Consider the following 21,802-nt stretch of genomic DNA (forward strand, 5'->3'; position numbering starts at 1 on the left):
TGCAGATATTTATGGAAAATACTGAAATGTGTTGTACACATCCAGCCACAGAACTTTCATCCATATTTTACATGAAGAACCATTTTCAACACTGCCTGCCCTTGCTCTGTTTTTTTTCTGCTCAATGTTTTTTAATTAACCCCTAATGTTATCTCTATAATACGATTTTAACAGGCAAAATGTTCGTAAATTACACCAGAATGCAGGAAATAGGATCAATAATTTTAAAATTTTCCCCCAGACCCCCTGTCAGCATCCCGCACAAACCAAATCTCACTCTAAAGTCTGGTCACAAGTTGGCAGCATAGACTGTATATAAAGATTTTATTTCTTTAAATACAGTATATGGCCCTGGTTTGACATGTCTTTGTTATAGTTTTACATTTCCGTATAGTTTAAATCTATTTGTGTTAGTGTGACATGTCTTTGCTGTGTAATTCATATATATAATTGTCGTTTTTGATCTTTTTGTGTGAGTTTTGTGTGTCTTTCAGGTCGTTTTTCTTTGTGCTCCTCTTCCGCCTCTCTGACTGTTGGTGTCGCCATGGAGCCAGGGCGATAGTGGGCGGTCCCTCGGCTGCTGCTCTCTGATTGGTCCGTCATTCAGCGCCTCTCTTCCTCATCAGTGAGTCCTTTGGTAGAGGCTGGTGTATGCTGAAGCTGCAGTTCGTGACTTGTCAAAGCTCCTTTTACCAGTAAGTACCACAGGACAGCTTGTGTTTCACATATTTTCTCGAAGATACAACCCTGCTGTTGCTGCTCTAGTAGTTTCGCGATTTGTTTCCGGTTGTAAGCCGTAGAGAACACGCAGGTACCAGCCGGCTGTCGGTTACATTCCCAACATAAAGTCCTGACATTTCACTGCCAGTCGCTTGCAGCTGTGAGCGCTTATATCAAACAGGCTGAAACGGCTCGTTTTCCGAGTTTCATCGCGTTTGTTGTTATTTTCTGTCCAGGGTGGTCGTCTGTGGTGAGGCTGGGGGTGATGCAATACGCGCAGAGGGTGTCCATCCCTGTCATATGGTTTGTTTAGGCGCACTGCTTTATGTAACGCGTTTTTGGCTCTGACCAACGGGTGGGAATGGAGACGAACTCCGGTGATGCAGAAACGTTTGCACATAGGTATTTCAGTGAATAGATGTGTTTGCTGCTCCACTGGATCAAAGACATCCACTGAACACATGGGCTTAGCTGAGTAATGAAGTCGGGCAGCTGCTGCGTAAAACCACAGATCTCACGTTAAACCAACACATATCACGGGACCCTGCTGCTGACAATCACATTTACCCTCAGATGACTTCCCAGTGCTCCCACATTATGACGCCTAACAGGTTCAGCCTTCAATCTGTGGCAGCAGACTTGTAAATCCTGCTGCTGCTGCTCCTCTCATGCTGTACATTTCTCTTTTCCCAGCAGGATGACAACTCTTTCCCAGACAAAAGAACTCTTCAGGAGGGCAGAAGCTGTCTGTTTTGATGTGGACAGCACTGTCATCAAAGAAGAAGGCATCGATGAGCTCGCCAAGTTCTGTGGTGTGGGGGATGCAGTCACTGAAATGTATGTGGTTTGTTTAATGTGTGCACTCATGCCGTCAAAGTCTCATTTAATCAAATAACTGACTGTATTCCATATTTATCTGCTTTGTTGTATAGATACTGGGTTTGTTACATCCTCTTGTCTTGCTTTCATGTTTCAGGACTCGCAAAGCAATGGGCGGCTCAATGACATTTAAAAAGGCCCTGACTGAGCGTCTTTCCATCATCCGATGCTCCAGAGAACAAGTAAACAAGCTGATAACGGACCACCCACCTCAGCTGACTCCAGGTGTTAGGTGAGTGCGTGAAGAGTTTGTTTAGTCCGTCATTCAGTGGACCTTGTTTTCCAGAAATATTGATGAGCAAAGCAGCCTGTGTGGAGAACAGACTGGCTGTGATGTGTGTATAGTACAATGTCTGTATGTGCACAGTCAGTGAAAGCACTAATTTTGTAGGAAAATGTCAAAGTACTGCTGTATTTTGCACAGAACAGTGGCAATTTGTATGTCAGAAACTGTTTTCTAGAACAAGCAGTTGATTTATGCTTCATCCTTTACAACACAGTGGAGCCATTCAGTGTCTAGAAGTGTCTAAAATATAATTTTCCTACAGTGCCTATAGAAAGTATTCACCCTGTTGAGTTTTCCACTTTTGCTACTTCTCAAAATTGAATCATGGTTAATTAAATTTAGCCTTTTTGACAAGAATTTGCAAAAAAAAACTCCTTCATGCCAAAATGGACACAGGTTTCTACAAAGTAATGTTATCTATCTTTTTTTTATGTTGGAAAAAAAGGTGATTGCATGTGTATTCGGCCCCTTTAAAGTGACTCCCCTAATCAAAGATAGGTGCAGCTAATTGGTGCTCGAAATCCCAGTCAGTGAAATGGAGGTCATCTTGGTGCAGTGAATGCATCTCATGTGATTGTAATATGAAGACTCCTGTATCTGGAAGGTCCACTTAAAATCAGTACTCCTGGTAATAACTACACCATGAAGACAAAAGAGTGTTTCACGCAACACTGTGAAGAGGTTGTCGAAAAGCTTAAATCAGGCGATGGATACAAGAAAATGTCCACCTCAGTGAATATACTTGCGGTACAATTACTACATCCATCATTAAGAAAGGGAAGAAATATGGCACGTTTATTGGTTGTTCTTAAAAACTGATTGAGGGAGGCCACCAAGACACTTGTGACTCCTCTGAAGGAGTTAAAAGCTTCAGATGGACTTGTTTTGGGAGAAACCGTGCATAACAACTACTGTTGCTTGTTCTTCACCAGTCAAAGCTTTATTAGAAAGAAAAGCCACTACTGAAATAAGCTCATATTAAACCTGCCTAAAATTCACCAGAAGACATGGTGAGACTCTAAAGTTAATTAGAGGGTTTTTAGCATAATGGAACCAAAATGGGACTCTTTAGCCATGAGACTAAATGTGATATTTACTGCACATCATCACAAACACTAAAGCATGGTGGTGGCAGCATCATCATGAGGGGATATTTCTCAGCAGCAGCCCTGGAAAGCTTGTAAACATAAAGGGTAAAATGAATGCAGAAAAATATAGGAAGGTCTGTAAGAAAGCTGCGACTTGAGAGAAGATTTGTTTTCGAGCAAGACAGTGACTGAAAGCATACAGCCAAAGAGATGGAATAGAAATAATTAAAAGACAAAAGGGTGGATGTTTTGGAGAGGCCGAGTTAGAGGTCAGACCTCAATCCAAGGTGCATCTATGCATAAATACTGACTGCAGGAGGTGAATGTTTATCCATCCATCCATTCTCTGTACTCCGCTTTATCCTCATGAGGGTCGCAGGGGGTGCTGGAGTCTATCCCAGCTGACTCAGGTGAAGGCAGGGGACACCCTGGACAGGTCACCAGTCTGTCACAGGGCTACATATACAGACAAACAATCACATTCACATTCACACCTACGGGCAATTTAGAGTAACCAATTAACCTCAGCATATTTTTGGACTGTGGGAGGAAGCCGGAGTGCCCGGAGAAAACCCACGCAGGCACAGGGAGAACATGCAAACTCCATGCAGAAAGATAACGGGAAAGCCGGGACGCGAACCAGGGATCTTCTCGCTGCAAGGCGAGGTGAATCTTTATGCAATCACTTATTTTGCATTTCATAATTTTATCTGATGGACATGAATTTGTAGAAATCTGTCTTGACTTTGGCATGTAAGAGTCTTTTTTTTTTTTTTTTTTTTTTTTTTTGTAAATTCTTGTCATTCTTGTTAAGGGCTGAATACTTTTACTAGATACTGTGTTTTGGGAGGTGATACACCCTCTTTATCAGGGTCAGACGGTTATCAAACTTGTCAGACGGTTTCAGACCTTCATAGACCTGGACATATTTGGACTTTTTGACACAGGGGAATAATTTTAAATGCAAGTAAAAACAAGAACAAAGTGCTGCCTTCTGATTTGAGTGTTGATATGTCCATTTGTTTTTGTCCAGGGAGCTTGTGGACAGTCTGCACCAGCGCAACGTCAAGGTGTTCCTCATTTCAGGTGGTTTCCGCTGCATTGTTGAGCATGTGGCCACTCAGCTAAACATTCCTCTGCATCACGTCTACGCCAACCGACTCAAGTTCTACTTCAACGGTAAGAGCCAGAGGCAGAATGATTTTTTTTTTTTTTTCCTCTACTCTCACAAGAATGGACCATTGTGCATCTATCTTTAGAAAATGAGTGCATGAAACAATCCCGTGAATGGATTGTCAAAAATCAGTCCTTAGAGCTTCAGTTTTTCACTTGTCTGAGCTCAGCTTGTTTAAATTCAACTACATTTGTGTTTCAGGAGAGTATGCTGGTTTTGATGAGAGTCAGCCCACAGCTGAGAGCGGCGGAAAAGGAAAAGTCATCAGCATGTTGAAGGAACAACACGGTTTCAAGACTGTGGTGATGATTGGAGACGGAGCCACTGATCTAGAGGCCTGCCCTCCAGCTGTAAGTGTTCACTTTGTGCTGCGTAAACACTCATCTTTGCATCTTTAATAGCTAGTTAATGCGTTTTTGAAATCGCACCCAATGTGATTACATTTCATCTTTTGTCCTCAGAGTGCTTTCATTGGATTTGGAGGGAATGTCGTCAGGCCACAGGTTAAGGAGAGGTGTTCATGGTATGTCACCAGCTTTGGAGAGCTATTAAAGGAGCTGGAGAAGATTTAGAGATGCTGAAAGACTACGGTTGCTAATTTAACATTTTATATTTGCACCTAATGGTGTGCCACTGATGGTTATATCAGTACACATTTCTTTAGACTCCAGTAGATTTTTATAATAAAAAAAGTTTACACTAATGAGACCAATTTTACCTTAACATGGATGGTGCCCTATTAATTTTTTTTATACTAGAACAGACTAATAATATAACTTTACACTGTCAATGTGGAGTAAATTAAGATTTTAGTGTTTTTGCACTTTTCACATCAAAGCCTTTCGCTAAGCTAATACAACTCGTAGATATTATGGCACCTGCATTAAGCTGTAGGAATATTGTGGATCTGTGTTCTGTAATCAGAGCTGTGGTGACTTCAGTCCATCAAAGATGAGAACATGCTGTCAAGGATGTTTGGACAACTTTAATCTGTTGGCGTTCTTGCTCCCCTCTTTACATGGTTCCTGCTGAATAAAAAGATCAGATAAGCATGCTTCCTTTAACAATAAAACCTCTATTACAGTATGAAGCAGCACAACTGTCTGCTCTGTAGCAGATTCACTCAGCCACTGATGGGTAATACCTGTTTTCACTTTACCATACATGATTGCTGTGCCCCATTAAAACATGTTGGATAAAAACAGATTTTAAAACCAGGCATGCTGTCTTCACAAGAAAAAGATGGAAGCCATAGTTACAAACACGGCACCATGAAACGTTACCATGACAGAATCTAGGAACAGCCAGGAACGCAACAGAGGAGTGACTTGCAAAACAATGTCTGATTTAGAATAGACAAATATAAAATTATGACATATGCTATCAAGATAGGTGACAGAAGTACAGCCTTTATTGATATACAGAGGCTTTTTGTCTTCAGTCAGAAATGGCATGGCTTATGTCAAAGTGCCACTTTTTACTCAGCACACCTAAAACAGAAAGTTATGTATTCTAAATAAATAAAAAGCCCCTGCACTGAGCTTCAGCAGTACTATTTTTTTTCAAATCTGTTCCCACATGTACGCACCATACAGCTGCTCGATTTATTTATTTTTTCTTCAAGTAACTTTGGTTGGTTCTAAACTTAGAGATGAGCCATCTTCATGGACCAGTTTGAATGTGGCACAAGATGTCTGACATCCCGACCGTCAGCAGGTTTACATTGGTCAAATTTACTCATCCCACTCCAGAACCAAAAACTAAAAAAAAAACAAAAAACAGTTGTGCATCATCAAGTGCCTCAGTGCCGTTCAGTAACTTTTAATTTCAGATAAGTGGCAGGTCTCTGTCCCGAGTGACATCTTGAAGTAACAAAACAAAGACGAGAAAAGAGAAGGGATGTTTGGCAGCACTGACAGGAGGTTGAACTCATGATGGAGATGCTCTGGATGGATGTAACATTCAAACGGGTGCCACTTGATTTCAGCTTCCAGCCCGCTTCTCATTTCACTGCATTGGGGAAGCTTTCGTCGGGATCATGATCCTAGAATCCATGTGCTGAATGAGAGGAACTGGAGGAAGGTGAAAGCAAAAGATTTCGATGTTAGCTTGGAAAATCCAAACTGAATCTCCATGTAATCTCCTATCTCCATGTTAGGAGATACAGGAGAGTCAGTTTGGCATTGGGCGAATTGAATCGCGTTTCCCTCCCGGGAAAGTTTGGTACGACCAATCATAGCATGCTGCGTCATCTTCAGCGCTTTGAAGATGATGCCGGAGGAGGAGGAGGGGGGCCAAAGCGAATCTTTTTGTGGTCTCTTGGCGTTTTGGATGGCGTTAGTCGTTGCCTCTTTTCACTTGACGTTTCCGACGATGAGGAGGCAGTGGATGGCTCGTTACTTTCGGCTTCTTGCCATTGTTTGTACAGAGGAAAATCCCGTTCCAAACGTGAGTAAATTTAAGCAACTTTTACACATACGCACTGACTTGGTTTGGCTCCGATTTAAAGTTATTCCTAACACCGCTAATCGTTCGGAAGGAGTCTTTTGTTGCGTAGCCTTTTCAAAAATAAGTGTTGTACTTGAGAGTACCCCATGTATTCGCAGATTTTTGTGACAAAAACGGCAGTAATCATTCACCGCGACGCTTTCTCGGCTGCATGCCGTTGTTGTTTGGATTACATGGACTTCAAGGTCGATTTGTTTGTGTGTCACATCCGTGTTACACTGATTGGTTCTTTCTCGTTCAAGCTGCATTCGTTAGCCCCTCCTTTTTGAAATCGTCTCCTATCATCGCAATGCCAGACTGCCTTTATTTGTATTTATATTAATACATAAATAAAGTCAGTCTGGATTTTCCAGGCAATTTCGATGTGGGATGATGTTCAGCAAACTCTAAATGTGATTTTAAAAAAAGCTCAATTTAATTGGCAACACTCAACAGAAGTGAAAGGCAAGCCTTTGAACAATTAAGTCACGTAGCTTTGAGTTTTAATCACCACAGTGTTTAGAAATAATCACCTGTATAATAAACCGCCTCGTGCCAACCCTCATCCTGCCAGGCAGCATTCCTCGTGTCTTCTCGGGACTGAAGGTCTTTGTAAGCTGCAGTTAACAAACCAAACACGTTATATTTCAGCTTAAATAAATGTAGCAAACATCAGTAACAATTTATTCCAGAATCTGGCATCTATTTTTAAACTATAATATTAATCGCTAAAGTTACAAGATATTTTTCTGGACACGAGTGCAGCTGTAAATGAAAAATAAATTAGTTTGAAACTAAATTTTATAACAATTTTAGCTCATATCTGCAGACACACACCAACATTAGCGATCAGTTACACCCAATGAAATTCTAAATTTTTCCTGTCCTTAAAGGTCCGTTAATTAAGGAGAAATCTATTTTAGCTGTTAAAGGCTCCACTGTGTTCACCGGCTAGTCGATAATGTGCTTTGCTGTTCGGAGCACAGAGGCAGTGTACCACTGAGCGTTTCTCACCCTGATCACCGCTGCCTGCTGAGGCTGACAGAGCAGCCGGAGCGAACCAAAACAACACAGATACGGGCTAGATAACAAGAACCACAGCGCTCTGCAGTTTGATCATTTCTTCACTACAAGCAACTTCGTTCACTTTACACCTATATTTCATTGTTTTATAATATCAGTGTCTTTTTTGTCCAAATATTTTAGTAAAATTGTGAAAAATGCCTTTAAAAGGGTTTAGAGAATGAAATTGACAACTAAGGGGGACAGAAGCTACCAATTTTAGAAACAAAGGAGCACATTTAGGCCTGTTTTTCTAGAGGAGTGACTTAAATTAAAAAAAAAAATCAATCACCACTGATTTTCTGTGGAGCAGCTAATGTTTTCAGCACTGCCATGATCGTCTAAGTCGTGGCACAGCTGGTGTCTAATCTTGTAAAAAGCTGCTATTGAACCGTACCCCAGAGGTGATGGACCATGTAGAGGTTACCGATCTGCGAGAAAAATCCTCCCACAGCTTCTCTGTTGTGCTGGCGTAATGCGATGGCTCTGGCCCTGCAGGAAAAAAAAGCAACCTGGGTCACAAAAAAACACCAGAATATTTGACCAGTCCTAAACAAAGGATGCTGATATCATGCTTGAACTTACGCTGGACTGTTTAATTCACTCGACTGTTTAGTCTGTCCGGATAACGTCAGCTACATGACCACCGCTTTTCATAAGCTCTGATTATGATTTGTAACATCATGTTTAGAAATAAGATGACGCCATGACTTTTTGTACATATCTTTATAAATCTAAACAATGACCAAAGAATGTTTTAAATCCATCATACTTTCCCCTAAAGCCTATTCAAATCATAATCACTGTCTGGATACAAAACTGTGAAGCATCAGTTCTTCATTTTGCTGTAATGGGAGTCAGAAGTTAAAACCTTCAGCTACACAAATTAGATCTAAACTGCATTCTTTACAGGGACTATAGAGGTTTGTTCAAATCAAGACGGATTAAAGTGAGCAGAAACACAAACATAAGGGAAGACAAGAATTTGATATAGGAGAGCAACTTGTCTGAGTGTGGTCTTATTATCAAAGGGGATTTTTTTTTTCCCCTCAAATTGTTATTTTAAAATCATGCTCTTATTACAGAGTGCAGCATGAAGAAGAATTGCCACTTCATATTATTGAAGGGGTTTAAGTTACATTTACACTGAAGGTTGCACTTTACACTGGAAACATCTGTAGCAGCTGGAAACACGTTACGATATGTGCATTCAGCAGTCACACAAGCAGAAAGATCAACACAAAGAAAATGTATACGGAAAGCTGAGCCGTGTGCAGAAAGCTCACATCCTCATTTCAATCCATCGCAATCTACCGTGTTTTACCAACTGATAAAAGCTGATCTGTTACTTCTGTCAGCTCATGCGACGGATCTTTCCAGGATCAAATTACTCCACTGTTATGTGCACACATCTGAAGCGTACACACTATTCCACGTGAATATGAATCTTGACTTGAGGGCGCGACAGTACCGCTTCAAATGCAGGGCGTCCCTGTGGAACAGCTCTTATTAATGATGATGAGAGAGGTTTCATGTAGTGCAACTGTTCTGTAACTACAGTTCAGAGAATCAAATGAATTCAGGCCGCCTTACCAGTAATTACCCCACTCGATCATGGTTCCTGGCTGCGGGACAGAAAACACAATATTCTTTATTACAATAAAACAAATATGACAGAGGGTTTTTTTTCTGTCCAGAGCAAACATATTAATGCAAATAAATGTCAGAGATGTAGCACAGGTATTTCTAAACTGTGAAGATAAGCTGCAATAACAACTTCACCCAAAGGCTTCTTCCATCATTCTCTGATATTTAAGACAACAAACGCCCTGCTCTTTCTGGGATGTAATCTCAGCCAGTGATGAGGGATAATAGCTTGCATTCATCATGTGTCACGGGGCGCACTGATCTAGAGACGGTTTAGTCTTTTAGATTAGAAAGAGCGACTTAATCTGCGGGAGATTTAAGCTTCACATCAGTTACAGGGCTGCTCTCATCTGGACTGCTAAAGACACACGATTGTCACGTGTTTGACGGTAGTTTTGTAAGTGTGCAGGTAATTTAGAGGTCACAGAAGCGAAACGTGATAGTGGAGATCATTAATTTAAATAGAAAAACGTGAGCAGCATGAAGATAAAGAGTAACGCTGCTTCTTTCTGCAACAAGTGCAGAATTTATCGCTGAATCTCCAAATGCTGTAATGGAGCTGATCGACAGGTAACTGAAGGTATTTGTGCTGAAAAGTTCATACAAAAGAGTGAATATTAGCTCTGTCACTTACATCATACTGTTTCTACAATAAACATTAGCCTTCAGGTCTGGGTTACGTCTGCTTACGCTGTTAACTGCTTAATAATTTCCTTATGGGAGCGCTGACTGAACATTATTGCTAATGTGGCAATCTTTCAGTTTAAAAATTACATGCAATTATCTCAATACAGGCTGCTATACTGATATGAAATTATAGGTGCAGTAAATGTCATGAAAAAACAGCGATATTAGCCTAATTAGACATTTGAATGGGACATTTCTAAACTAAATACTGGATCAGTATGTGCCTAGACATGTTAATGGTGGCTGTAATGAACTGGGTGCGACTAATGATCGTTAAATACTGTGTTTTTGGCAGAGTCCTTGAGTGTATCTGCTATCAGTTACATTTATGCAGTCAGAAATCCCTCATGTGGCCGTGTATGAAAATGACTCTGACACAGAATGCAGGAAAAACAGTGCATTGATCCTGCATATCAGACTTCCATCAGACAAAATGCCCTCATGCTGATACAGACTGCAGCTCTGCTACTCACCCTGAGCTGGTAGGACCTGAGCTCGTAGATGTTGGGACCCTCTCGGGGTACAGGCTCGTTCCAGAAGCTGAACTCCAGGAGAAGCTGATTCCTGCGAGACAGCAGCATCTTACCCCGCTCCTTCCTGTACGCCGTGAACTCCTGACAGCCAACGGACACCAGTCAATGAGCTTTACATCAACCTAAACACCACTAACCGCGCCACTGCTGCCTTTAAGACAGCGAGCAGGGCTGACACAAACAAGATTCATGTTCACCTTGTTCTGCCTGAGCTTGTTCATCACCTCCGTTAGAGCTGGATATCCACCTCTGTAGCGCCACAGGTGAACTGAGAAGACAGAACATCAACCACGTCTGGAATGCACTTTTACAAGAATAAGAAGCTCATAAAAATAGTGTGGTTGGCTCACATGTATAGCTGTTTACTTTCATGAGTGTAATCATCAAACTCTGCAGATTACAGACCGCTATACTGCACAAGTCTATGTGTGTTAATACTAGTAATCCTACCAGCCTGGTCTTGTTCTCCATACCAGGTATTCCAGGTTCCCACCAGCTCACAGGGGTAGTACTTATCAGCATGGATGGAGGGCAAAACATCCTCGCTGTGACAAAACACAAACCAAATAGTGACAAACAGCACGTATCAGTTTACTTTTAATTGAAATCCAATCAACAATCCCATGTTTTCTGTTCATGTTCCTTCCGTCTTATGTTGCACATCCCAAATAAGCCCCTACTACATGTACACAACCTCTAGACATCTTCGGTATGAGCGAGGTTGTTCTGTGAAGGACTGGAGTCATGCTGTCCTGTCAATCACCTCACAGGAATAGACTGCACGGAAATATTTTTACAGTCGTCCTGGTCAAACACTCCTCTTACTGCTCACTTCAAAACATTATGCACTGACTGACACTCACCAGAGTTTGTTGTATGCATCCAGGCACTCCGGCTTGACATTATGGACTGAAAAGGAAGTTGAAATTGAAAAAAAACATCTCATTATCATCTCAGGACAGACTATTAATCCTGCACCAAGACTCTGAAGGCAACTTACACTGGATTTTGTAGAGGTTACTCTCCTCGTTTTTGGTCAGTAGATTGGCATGTGCATCTTTCCTGGGGTCGACTTTCCTCACAAACAGTGACTTAAACCAGCTGTCCTCTCTGTTTCTGCTGCTGGACGTTGCAAACCCCCTGAAAACAAAAGAGGAGTCACGGTGAACAACACACGGATGGAGATTCTCTTGTTTTTACACCAAAATCACATCCACGAGCATAGACTTATTATGTTTTCTGGGCTTTAGTGATCATAGAAATGACAGCACTTAAGGGAACATCTTGTCAAAATACAGCCAGAGCTTAAAATGTCAGCGCCTGTGGTGTACATAACACACACACACAGTGATGCTGGTGTGTATGAATAAAGCATCTAAAGCCCTGCATGCTTTCTGTAACACATAAACAGATGCACCACATTTTGCAGTGCAGATAAATAAAGTATCAAATTGACCTTGAGCATTTAGAGGCTCACAAACAAAAGGTGACAGAAACTCGTGCTCTTTCTGTTTCACCTACAAACACACGTAGAGTTCGTGTTAAATATCCTGTGATAAATAAATGAAAGGTGCAGCAGTTTGAGTGTGAGTCAAAGCTGAAGGCCACAGAGGACTGAGAGTGGCTAGCAGCAGCAGTTAACGGGCTAGCTTGGCCGGGCTCATCGTAGCCACAACAAGAAACAGCAGCCACAACACCTGCGACAAGAGGCAGGCAGGTGAATGCTGGACATACACACTGATAACTGCCCTACCTGCCCCAGACCAGCAGCTGTCCGGCCGGGTGGGCCCCGCTTTTAGCCCGAGCCAAGCCGCCACGGACTCTCTGAAGGACTCCAGTCGCCATCTTCCGCTGTGCTAACGCTCCGAGCAGCTGCTGTTCCTCCCTCTGACCAGCAGGGGGCGGCGGAGCGGCGGGAGCAGAGAAAGAACAGACAGACAAACACCATAGACTGTAAACACAGGAGTGTGCAGAAGTGGGTCAGATCACTGGGATATGTAGTTATTAGAGGCAATTTAACTAAACAACCCACCGAAATATAAAATAAAACAATCTAATGGAGAAAATACTGCACAAATAATAATAAAAATGAAAATAACCTACTTTATGTGGCAACATTTAAAACAAGGGATTACAAAGTGCTTTTAGTGACAACCCAAAAAGACTTAAAAAAAAAACTTTCAAAACTGCCATATTTTAAAAACATTATTAAAATGTAAGTAAGCATTTTTTCGCAATGTAATTCTAATCTAATTGCTCATTTTTTTTCTAACATAATCTGGACTGATTATAGTTATGTTTGGTGATTTCTTTATGCAATACCGATTACATGTAACTTCAGACTGACCTGACCCTGCAAACACGCTGATATATAGCATAAGAACAATGACGTGTTCATGCAGACATCACAGTGTAGGAATATTGTATATTTTTGTATTTAACATTGAGATCAAGATGTGCACCAAAGTAAAATGAATCAGTGGAATAGATGAGTGAAATTTTCATTTACAGAGAGAAACAGGAGGAGAAAGAAGACAAGAAAAGATATTTTGATGTCTTGACAGTGAGACTGTTTACATGAACATTTGCATTAAAGTCTTTCCTGGTTTTTATCTGATTCAGGATGTGAAATTTATGTCAAACATGACAAACCTTGTTATTGATATCCCTACATAGATGAGTGTTTTCACATGCGCACCAGTTTTTTGCTGGTTTTGATCATGTTCTCAATATGATGTTTACATTGAAGTATGAGAAATGTGTTCATTCATAAACTTGTCTACGTGATCGTAACAGTATCCAGGGTTCTGATCTGATCCGTGTGCACACATATGCTCATCTCTCTCACATCTCAGCCACTATAGTCTGCAAGCAACATTGAACAGAAACATAGATGAGGTGGAGATTTTAAAATGTGTTCAAAACACAAGCAGGGTACTGCAGAAACCAGATCATAATCAGGATAGCAGAGTGCACGTAAACACACTCATTGATTTAACAGTGTCCAGGTTTTTGATCATGTGTCTGCAGTTGTGTTTCGATGTGTTTCATATTTCAGCCAATATATTCTGCAGCAAACAGGAAGGAAATATGGAAAAGGTGTTTGTTTGCCGCTGTAACATGGCTTCTATTGGAGTGTCCAGTTTCATAACCAACTGAAACCAGATTAAGATGTTTATATGTCTAAAATGTAACCAGGATACTTGTGCACATGTAAATACACCCACTGACTGAGACAGTGTCCAGGTTTCTGATCAGCTGCACTTGTGTCTTGATTGTGCACCTTCACAAAATGTTCATAAACATTTACATAAGCAACATATAACCAGGATACTTCAAAATTTAGAGCATAACTAGATAATTTAGTGCTTCTAAATGCAGCCAGTGATCCAGCCAACACAGCACCAGGCACCAATTAAGTGAAATTAAGCCATCACAAAACTTATTTAGCATATTTTTCAGACTTTTTCATGAGGCATTCTGTTGTATGAATCTTGTTTTAGAGAACGATATGAACACTTACAATGATTTAAGTTTTTTTTTTTTTTTAGTCTTTTATTTGTTTCAGCTGCTGGTTTGAACTTTTCTTTTGCTTTTAAATGGCAGATTATCACAGAAAGGCAATCACAGGTGTAATTAAAAGAAAAAAATGGCTCTGTTTTATTTAGGTAATCCACAAAGCCATGCCAAAGGTCCAGCACATTACCTGAACCCTGGAGCTAAAACACTGACTGATTGCAGCTTTTACTAAGATTATTAATTGCACCTGTGATTGTCCTGCTTGTACATTTGAAAATGTGTGTAGTGATGAGGATCTGTTGTTCGTCCTGCACTGTTGCCTCTCAGCGTTTGCCTGAGGTGGATCACATCCAACTGTAAGATTATCCACAACTGAATTCTTTAGAAAAAAAACAACAACTCAGGACCTCTGGAAGACATAAGTGGAATCTCTTCCTTCTGGAGGTTTTAATGCAAAATATAATACAATATACTTTGATATATCCAATTGCACAGAATAGAACAATGAGGCATTAAGCAACAGAACATCAGAGATAATAACAACACATTAGACAATCATTTGAAAACTATAAGCACAATAAAATGATTTTAATATTTCTCTTAACATACTGTCAATGGTTGAACAGGTGGGGCGCTATGATCCAATTCATAACCTATCAATAGATATTTTGCTGCTCTACTGAAACCACTGACCAGTCAAAGCTCAATGGTAGCAATGATGTTACACAAATCTGTTCATATCTTACAGTGATCGTCTTTGCAATCAAACAACAAAGTGTTTACAGTCCTAAAACTAAGAAAACTCTTTATTTATAGAGCACTTTTCAAAGTTACACACACAAGTCATTAAATCATCATTTTAAAAGGCAGATAAACACGAAACATGGTGTGTAAAAACCAATACGGTCTTAGAAAGCATAGACATAGAATAGAAATAGATATAGTTCACATAGAAATGGATATCATTAAAATTTCAAACATTTCAAAGGTGAGCATAACTTTATAAAAAATCAGGAAAGGCCCTCAGATGAAGGTACGTTTAAAGAAGGGACCTAAAACAGGCCAATGGCTCAGCTGGAACAGACAGAAGAAATCTGGATGTCACAATGTGAATCGGTGCATGTGATACAAAAAGTCACAGATATAGCTAAAAGAGGAGCCATGAATGTCCCTAAAAGTAATGAGTAAAATCTTTAAATCTATCCCAAAACTTACTGGGGGCCCGTGTAAAGAAGCAGACACAGGAGTGATATGTCCACGTCTGGTTTTAAACCTGGCACCTGAGTTTTGAACAATCTGGAGTCGATCAATAGATTTCTGGTTCATGCAGGTGAAAATGCTGTTGCAGTAATCCAAGCGTGATACAAGAAAAGCTTGTAAAATGGTCTCTCTGTCTTTAAAAGTTAAGATACACCAAATTTTTGAAATATTTCTAAGACGACAAAAACACATTGCACAAGCTTTGCGGTGTGCTGCTCGAAACTGAGATTGCCGTCAAATCAGACGACAAGGTTCCTCACAACAGGCCTGACAGGAAACTAAAGGGAACCAGCTGATGTCTCAGTCTGTTTGGGCCACATGTTGTGAACAAATAGCAGGAATCTCTGTTTCGTCCAAGTTTTGTCAACAGCTTTTAACATTAAATCAATCTCCATCACCTCCTCAGTCTGCCAACTTCGTGCAGCTCTTAGCATTTTTTTGAAACATGAAAGCAAACTCTTCAACATTGTCTTATTTTTAATCCAATATCATTATCAGATCAAAAGAAATTCATAGCAGGTCTCTGTAAGTTTGGTAATTAATGAACAGCTACCATCGATCATATCTACCCTCGACTCCCATTTGGTTTGTAATGTTTCATTTCTAGATATCTAAAACATTTAGTTACTCATATAGAACAACGCTGGTCTGTGTTTGAGGTGTAAATTGTTTAATTCATGCCACAGTTGTCATTTATGTCGGCCAATCCTGAGATCTCACAAAAAGTACCAAGCTCAATCTGCAATCTTTTCAAATTTGCCTCTTGGAACGCCAAAGCCTTCCATATTGTGTTTGGAAGGTGATGGCAGAATGACCTGCAAAACGCTTCCATGTTGCCATCAGAAAAGATGCTCATACTGCTAAATATTACATATTTCTTTAATTTGTGTAGGTAACAGATGAAGTGACGTTTTGCAGGGCCTTCAGGTCGAGCTCACCACAGTCCGGTTGCACACAGTGATGGAGAGGGTGACAGGTTTGCAACCATGGAGGAATTCACTGCATTTGAGATTGATTTATGATTTGACGGAGTGACTCTGACGCTAACGGGGACCACATTGTTCAAGCCCGCTTGGCTTTAGGAGAAAGACTACTTACCACCAGTGGAATTCAGAAACTATGGAGGGATTTGTTTTAAGTTCAAAGACATGAATCATGAGGGAGTGTTTTCTCCCTGAAACATTTTTGAATAACAAAAGCTGAACTGTGGATAGGTCTGGGAATTTCAAGCATGATTGCATCCAGTGAAATTTTGCTCTTTTTGTCAGGAATTCCATCAAAGTGGTTAATATTGAGGAGAATATGTTTACTTCATTTTCACCGCAGTGCTAATTTTCACTAGCCTAGCCGCGCTAGACAACCCATGGCAACGAATTTAATTCTCTGCCAGGGTGAGTCTAGTTACCCTCGGTAAGCCTCGAAGTTGGATGCTCCTAAAACTGGCCGGACCAATCACCATGAAGTGTAGAGTCAGAAGGCGGGCGTAACTAAGTGACGACAGAGGCGCGACGATTCTGATAGAAACAACCGGAAACAACTAGCCTAGCCGCGCTAGACAACCCACGGCAACAAATTTAATTCTCTGTCAGGGTCGACAACAAAAACGACAACAGTCGTTGAGCTCCATTAGCACCGACTCTGAATAATCTTTCTGTTAACATGTCTGTAATATACTTGAGCTTCACCCATTGACTGTATAAATAAGGCTTCACCGAACTACCGCATCCTCTGATTTCCGGCGCTCTAGGAACTACGTCAGCCTATTCGTTGCGCTGATTGGTTGTATACCTACCCAATTGCTGCAGAGTGATTTGAAAGACAACCTTTTAGCCCGCCTCCCTCCCTGTTGAGAGTTCCTAGACCCTTGTGTCTTCAGAGCTGGGTCTAGCGTGGCTAGGCTAAATTTTCTCTAGTTTCAATGTAGAAGTCAAGTAGGGCTTTAGATCAATACAGTAAGGCTCTTATAATGTCAGTATCAATCTAAAAGGTCTAATCTGTATTTTTAATGAACTTAGTTGGACATGGAATAGTTTCACAAGGAGCACATTTTATTAACAGAAGAAGTGAGATCAGCTTTTAAACAAGGGCCTCCAGTTTCATATCTCCAGTTGAATATATACTGGTCCTCATTAGTGGTACAGTAAAAGGTGTTTTGTGGGATCTTATCACAATGTCAAGTGACCTTGTGTTACATTTCAAGCCTTTTTATTTCTATTTTTATTTTTTTTATCAAAGTATAGCAATGAAGAGCCTGCGTTTTAATTGAACACCTAAATACTCTGATCCAAAGGCGTCTTCTGTGCCAGTTACGTCACCAGTCACCATCATGACTGAACGCTTGACTCCAGCCTTTCCTTCTTTTATGTGCTCAACTTGGCAACGTAATTGTATAAAACTCTTAAACCACCACCAGCTTGTTATTCATATATCAATTCTGAGGTCTTTCATTACTTCATTGGCTGTCAAACGTTTCCAACGTAAGGTCGGCCCATTAAAGTTTTTTCAGAGCATTTACCAAAACTCACCCATTTTATCTACAGCTCTCTTCTTTCTATGCTGGCTCGAAAGTGAAGCATGAAAGTACTTTTTTTTAAACAAAACCAACTCTATGTGCAACTTTTTTTAGTTTTTAGCTTTATCACACAAAAACATTTGCATCTCAGTGACCTGAAAAGGTCGCTATTTTCAATGTCAAGAAAGAATTTTATCTGAAATAGTGGATTTTGGCTCTATTGAGGTCCTAATTTGCACAAGAGTGAAGATAAATCTGTCCATGCCGTTGAACCTTGGACAGCAGAATACCATACTTAAAAGCTACTGAATAGCAAATTTAATCAAATATTCAAATTAACCAACATTTTAAGCTTCATAGACTTAATTTTTCTAAGGAATTTTATTTCTCTTCTTTTAATCCTCTATTTTTTCTTGTGTTGTAAGAAGTGTGTTTTTTAAATATTCTTTATTAGTCCTGCAAGGAGAAATTTGCTGTTACCTTACTGTGTGGCACATTTTTCACAGCTTCTAAGTGAAGTCAACTTCCTGAATAGCTGCCATTTTTTCACAAGGATTTTTGATCATTTCTACAGCAGCTGGTTCTGGTTTGGTTCTTTCCTGCAGAACTGACATCACTTATATATACTCTGATTTTGGTTTTGGATACAATGAATTTCTCTAAACCAATGCTTTCAGAACAGCTGTGAAAACAGCTGATATGAATCTTACTAATTCACCAGAAAACCATGGATGTCATTGATCAAACAGTTTAAAAATGTCTATATATTTATATACATGGACCCATGTGGTGTATTCTCCAGCCCTGCCTCCAACATCCAGCATGTTCTGGGTGGATCTTCAGCAAACTGAATATCTTCAAGCTGAATTATCTAAGCGGCTGTCGTTGCAGTGCCCCTCTCCCTCCTCTTATTATCTTTGGCCTTATTATAGACATGCTTCCCAGTAAAAGCTCTCCAAGAAATGCTGTTGGACGTGTGAGAAAATACTTTGGACATTTTGTTTATAGACTTCACTCGTTATCATGTCTGGGCACTGCAGTGAATAAAAAAAGCTCTGCTGCACACAGTGGCACCAAAACAGTCTTAATGTCTGTTGTCAGGGACTAATGTCCAGAAATAAGTCTGTGTTTTTATCTAAATAAGGTAATATAGATAAGAAAACGGCAGTCTTAACTGATCTGGAGTGGTAAATTGATTGAAAGCTACTGTGACTCAGTTCAAACCACAAAGACAAACTCCAACAAAGCGCATATTTTAGCGTCTGAAATTCAGTCAAAATTAAACACAGACGTATAAAGTAGTCCTCACCATCTCAGCAGACACCTCGCCTTTTTTAGATTAAAATCCAGCTCCATTCCACTCCAATCACCAATTACTGTGCCTTGATTAAATCCCAAATGAAAATATATTTTAAGTTGTATTTGATGTAATGAAGAATTATCGTGATTACTGGATCAGGCTCCATGGATCTGGCTTGTTCTGGCACACCTCATGGATGCTCAGTCTGACTGGGAACCTCTGAGATTGGAAGCCGCTCGTTTTTGTGGTGTGTTGGGGCAGATTGTCCTGCTGAGGGTGGAGTCTGCTGGAACTAAGGAGCATCGTTACCATGGCGAGGTGCTTCAGGTGGTATAGAATGTTGTATTATAATGAGATAATAAATGCTATTCACTTCAACTGTCAGTGGTTTTAACGTTGTGACTGATTGGTGTAAATGGAGAGTAGATGAGGGAGGATGTCTGGGTTGAAGAGAACGAACCTGAACCAGCCGATCTGTTCTTCATCATTTACAATGATCTGTAAAGAGGATATGAGGCAAACCTCTATTAAGCAAAACTCAAGCCCAAGATTCTCACAAAAAGAGACAAGGACACTGAAACACCTTTACTGTCTCTTTTATCTTGGTCTAGGTTAGGATTTTAAAAACATCTTTACATGGAGTCACACTGGTGAAGAAATACAGTGCACCTTCTAAAAGACAAATATCATTTAAACATCCCTATAAATGAGGAAAAGAACATTATTTACAAAGGGAGAGAAGGTGACAGGAATGGAAACTCAGTCGCCAGAGCACAGACTGATAAAACTTTTTAAATTATTACTGTGTCCCAAGTCACTATTATTCAAAGCTAAGCTGATTCATTTCTGAAGGAACACGATCAATCCTCCTCTTGTATCATTACCATTATGACAGTGAACATCTGAGGATTAACCTTTACACCGGAGGGCTGAGCCTTGTGTCTGCGTGGTGCAGACTTGAGCACACTTTGGACTGTGTGATATCTTAAATGATCCCTCCATCAGCCTTTCAGAAATGACACAAAGGGGTCCTGGGAAATAAAGAAGTCCTGCATACTCACTGTGGTATTTCATGACGTTGGACTCTGTGTGTCCTTTCTGTCTGTGCCGCTGCAGCACTGCACTCTTTCTCTGCAGCAATACTCAGACATAAGTGAGAGGTGTGAATGAAAAATTAAGCGTTCAAGGCCAAAAATAAGGTTTGTGAGAGGGTGGGAACCACCTTCCTGAGCCAGGTCTTCTTTCACCTATGAGATGTTTGTCTGGAAACAATTTAGCCCGGTCTTAAGACACAGGAAGGTATCCGCCGATTACAGCGATGCTTTTCTCATACATCACAGGCCACACCGCAAGGTCACCGCGCTGATTTTGATTTTTTAATGAAAGGACGAAGAAAGAGCTCGGGCTGTCTTCCCACCGCTCAGCAGAATGTGAGGGAATGCACCTTTGAGATATGATGGATGAATGGTATGCCGAGATATTTTCTCTCCTTTGACCTGATCAAACATTTGCTGGTATTTCGGACCACATGTTTTCTCATGAGTGTCTTGGTGGAGGGAGACAGGTTGCCATAATTAAATCAATCACTACAGGTTGCGGCCCATTGCAGTTGGAACAACTAAGGGAGTATCTGCTCAGGCATATTTTAATTTTTCTCATCAAGACACAGACATGCAAAGGCTTTGCAATATTTCTGAGATGATTATACTATGTGGACTATATCACAGTGAAATAGCAGTATGTGAAATTCCTCTCACAGATTCCTCAATTCCTCACAGAAAAATGTGGCACCGATCTGCAGCTTTATCTGCTGTCATATCTGCAGAGTCAGTCATTCATTTTCCATATTGTTTTTTTCCCCTTTCAGGGTCACAGGTGGCTGAAGACTATTAGTTTTATTACCGCAATGACCTAATATCCCCAAGTGGATGCGGAAAGTTGTATCGATCTGAGCAAATACCTGGAAAAGGCTGATTATACATATGTTCGGCTCATCATGTGATGATATGCTTTTCCACTTGTTGCTGCTTCCAACAGTCTAATGAGAAGTATAAGTTCTGAGCTGATTGTTTCCTTTTTTCCTCTTTTCTTGGCTTTCTTCACATTAAACACACTGACAGGTGAAGGAAATAACGCTGATTATCTCATTACAATGACACCTGTCAAGAAGTGGGATTTATTAGGCAGCAAGTGAGCAATCAGTCTTTGAAGCTGATGTTTTGGAAGAAGGAATAATTACCAGTGTGAAGATCTGATTGACTTTCACAAGACGACTTATGATGCAAAGATGGCTGGGTCAGAGCATCTCCAAAACACCAGGTCCTGCTAGGTGTTCCAGTATGCAGCAGATTATTCCCACCAAAACCAGTCCAGGAAAGAACAATCAGTGAACTAGCAGCATTGTAAGAGACACCAATGGCTCTCTGACGTACTCACTCATTGAAAGCATTGTTTCCACATGTGCATATGGTAAATATAAATCTTTTTACATGTCAAGAAGTGTGCATTGTGTAGCATGTTGCTGCCTCAGTGAAAATACAGGAGTGCTGCTCTAAGTGCAGTTAAATTGAGGTCAGATAAAGATAAATTTTACTTAAAGTGGTACAATCATAGTCCGTCTTATCTCATCTACATCTACAGCAGTACGA

At 40.5% G+C, this 21,802-nt stretch overlaps 2 protein-coding genes across 3 annotated transcripts; one reads left to right on the forward strand and one right to left on the reverse strand.

Moving 5' to 3' along the window:
- Positions 1-544: 544 nt before the first annotated feature.
- On the forward strand, positions 545-5,688 carry psph (phosphoserine phosphatase). 2 transcript variants are annotated; one of them, XM_022211528.2, is made up of 6 exons: positions 545-695; positions 1,414-1,557; positions 1,697-1,831; positions 4,007-4,152; positions 4,349-4,497; positions 4,609-5,688. In XM_022211528.2, the coding sequence occupies exons 1-6, from the start codon at positions 652-654 to the stop codon at positions 4,717-4,719; spliced, it is 729 nt and encodes a 242-aa protein (XP_022067220.1). In that variant the 5' UTR covers positions 545-651; the 3' UTR covers positions 4,720-5,688. The 2 variants fall into 2 exon arrangements, with proteins under 2 accessions (XP_022067220.1, XP_022067221.1); XM_022211529.2 differs by having other exon boundaries at positions 581-695; positions 1,417-1,557.
- Positions 5,118-12,460, reverse strand: LOC110963259 (protein NipSnap homolog 2). The gene is made up of 10 exons (XM_022211526.2): positions 12,317-12,460; positions 11,564-11,703; positions 11,427-11,472; positions 11,014-11,108; positions 10,761-10,831; positions 10,504-10,644; positions 9,290-9,321; positions 8,094-8,188; positions 7,168-7,251; positions 5,118-6,219 (listed from the first exon to the last, which is right to left on the reverse strand). The coding sequence occupies exons 1-10, from the start codon at positions 12,406-12,408 to the stop codon at positions 6,155-6,157; spliced, it is 861 nt and encodes a 286-aa protein (XP_022067218.1). The 5' UTR covers positions 12,409-12,460; the 3' UTR covers positions 5,118-6,154.
- Positions 12,461-21,802: the final 9,342 nt, after the last annotated feature.

Source organism: Acanthochromis polyacanthus, chromosome 13, assembly GCF_021347895.1.
Source record: "Acanthochromis polyacanthus isolate Apoly-LR-REF ecotype Palm Island chromosome 13, KAUST_Apoly_ChrSc, whole genome shotgun sequence".
Taxonomy (NCBI): Eukaryota; Metazoa; Chordata; class Actinopteri; family Pomacentridae; genus Acanthochromis; species Acanthochromis polyacanthus.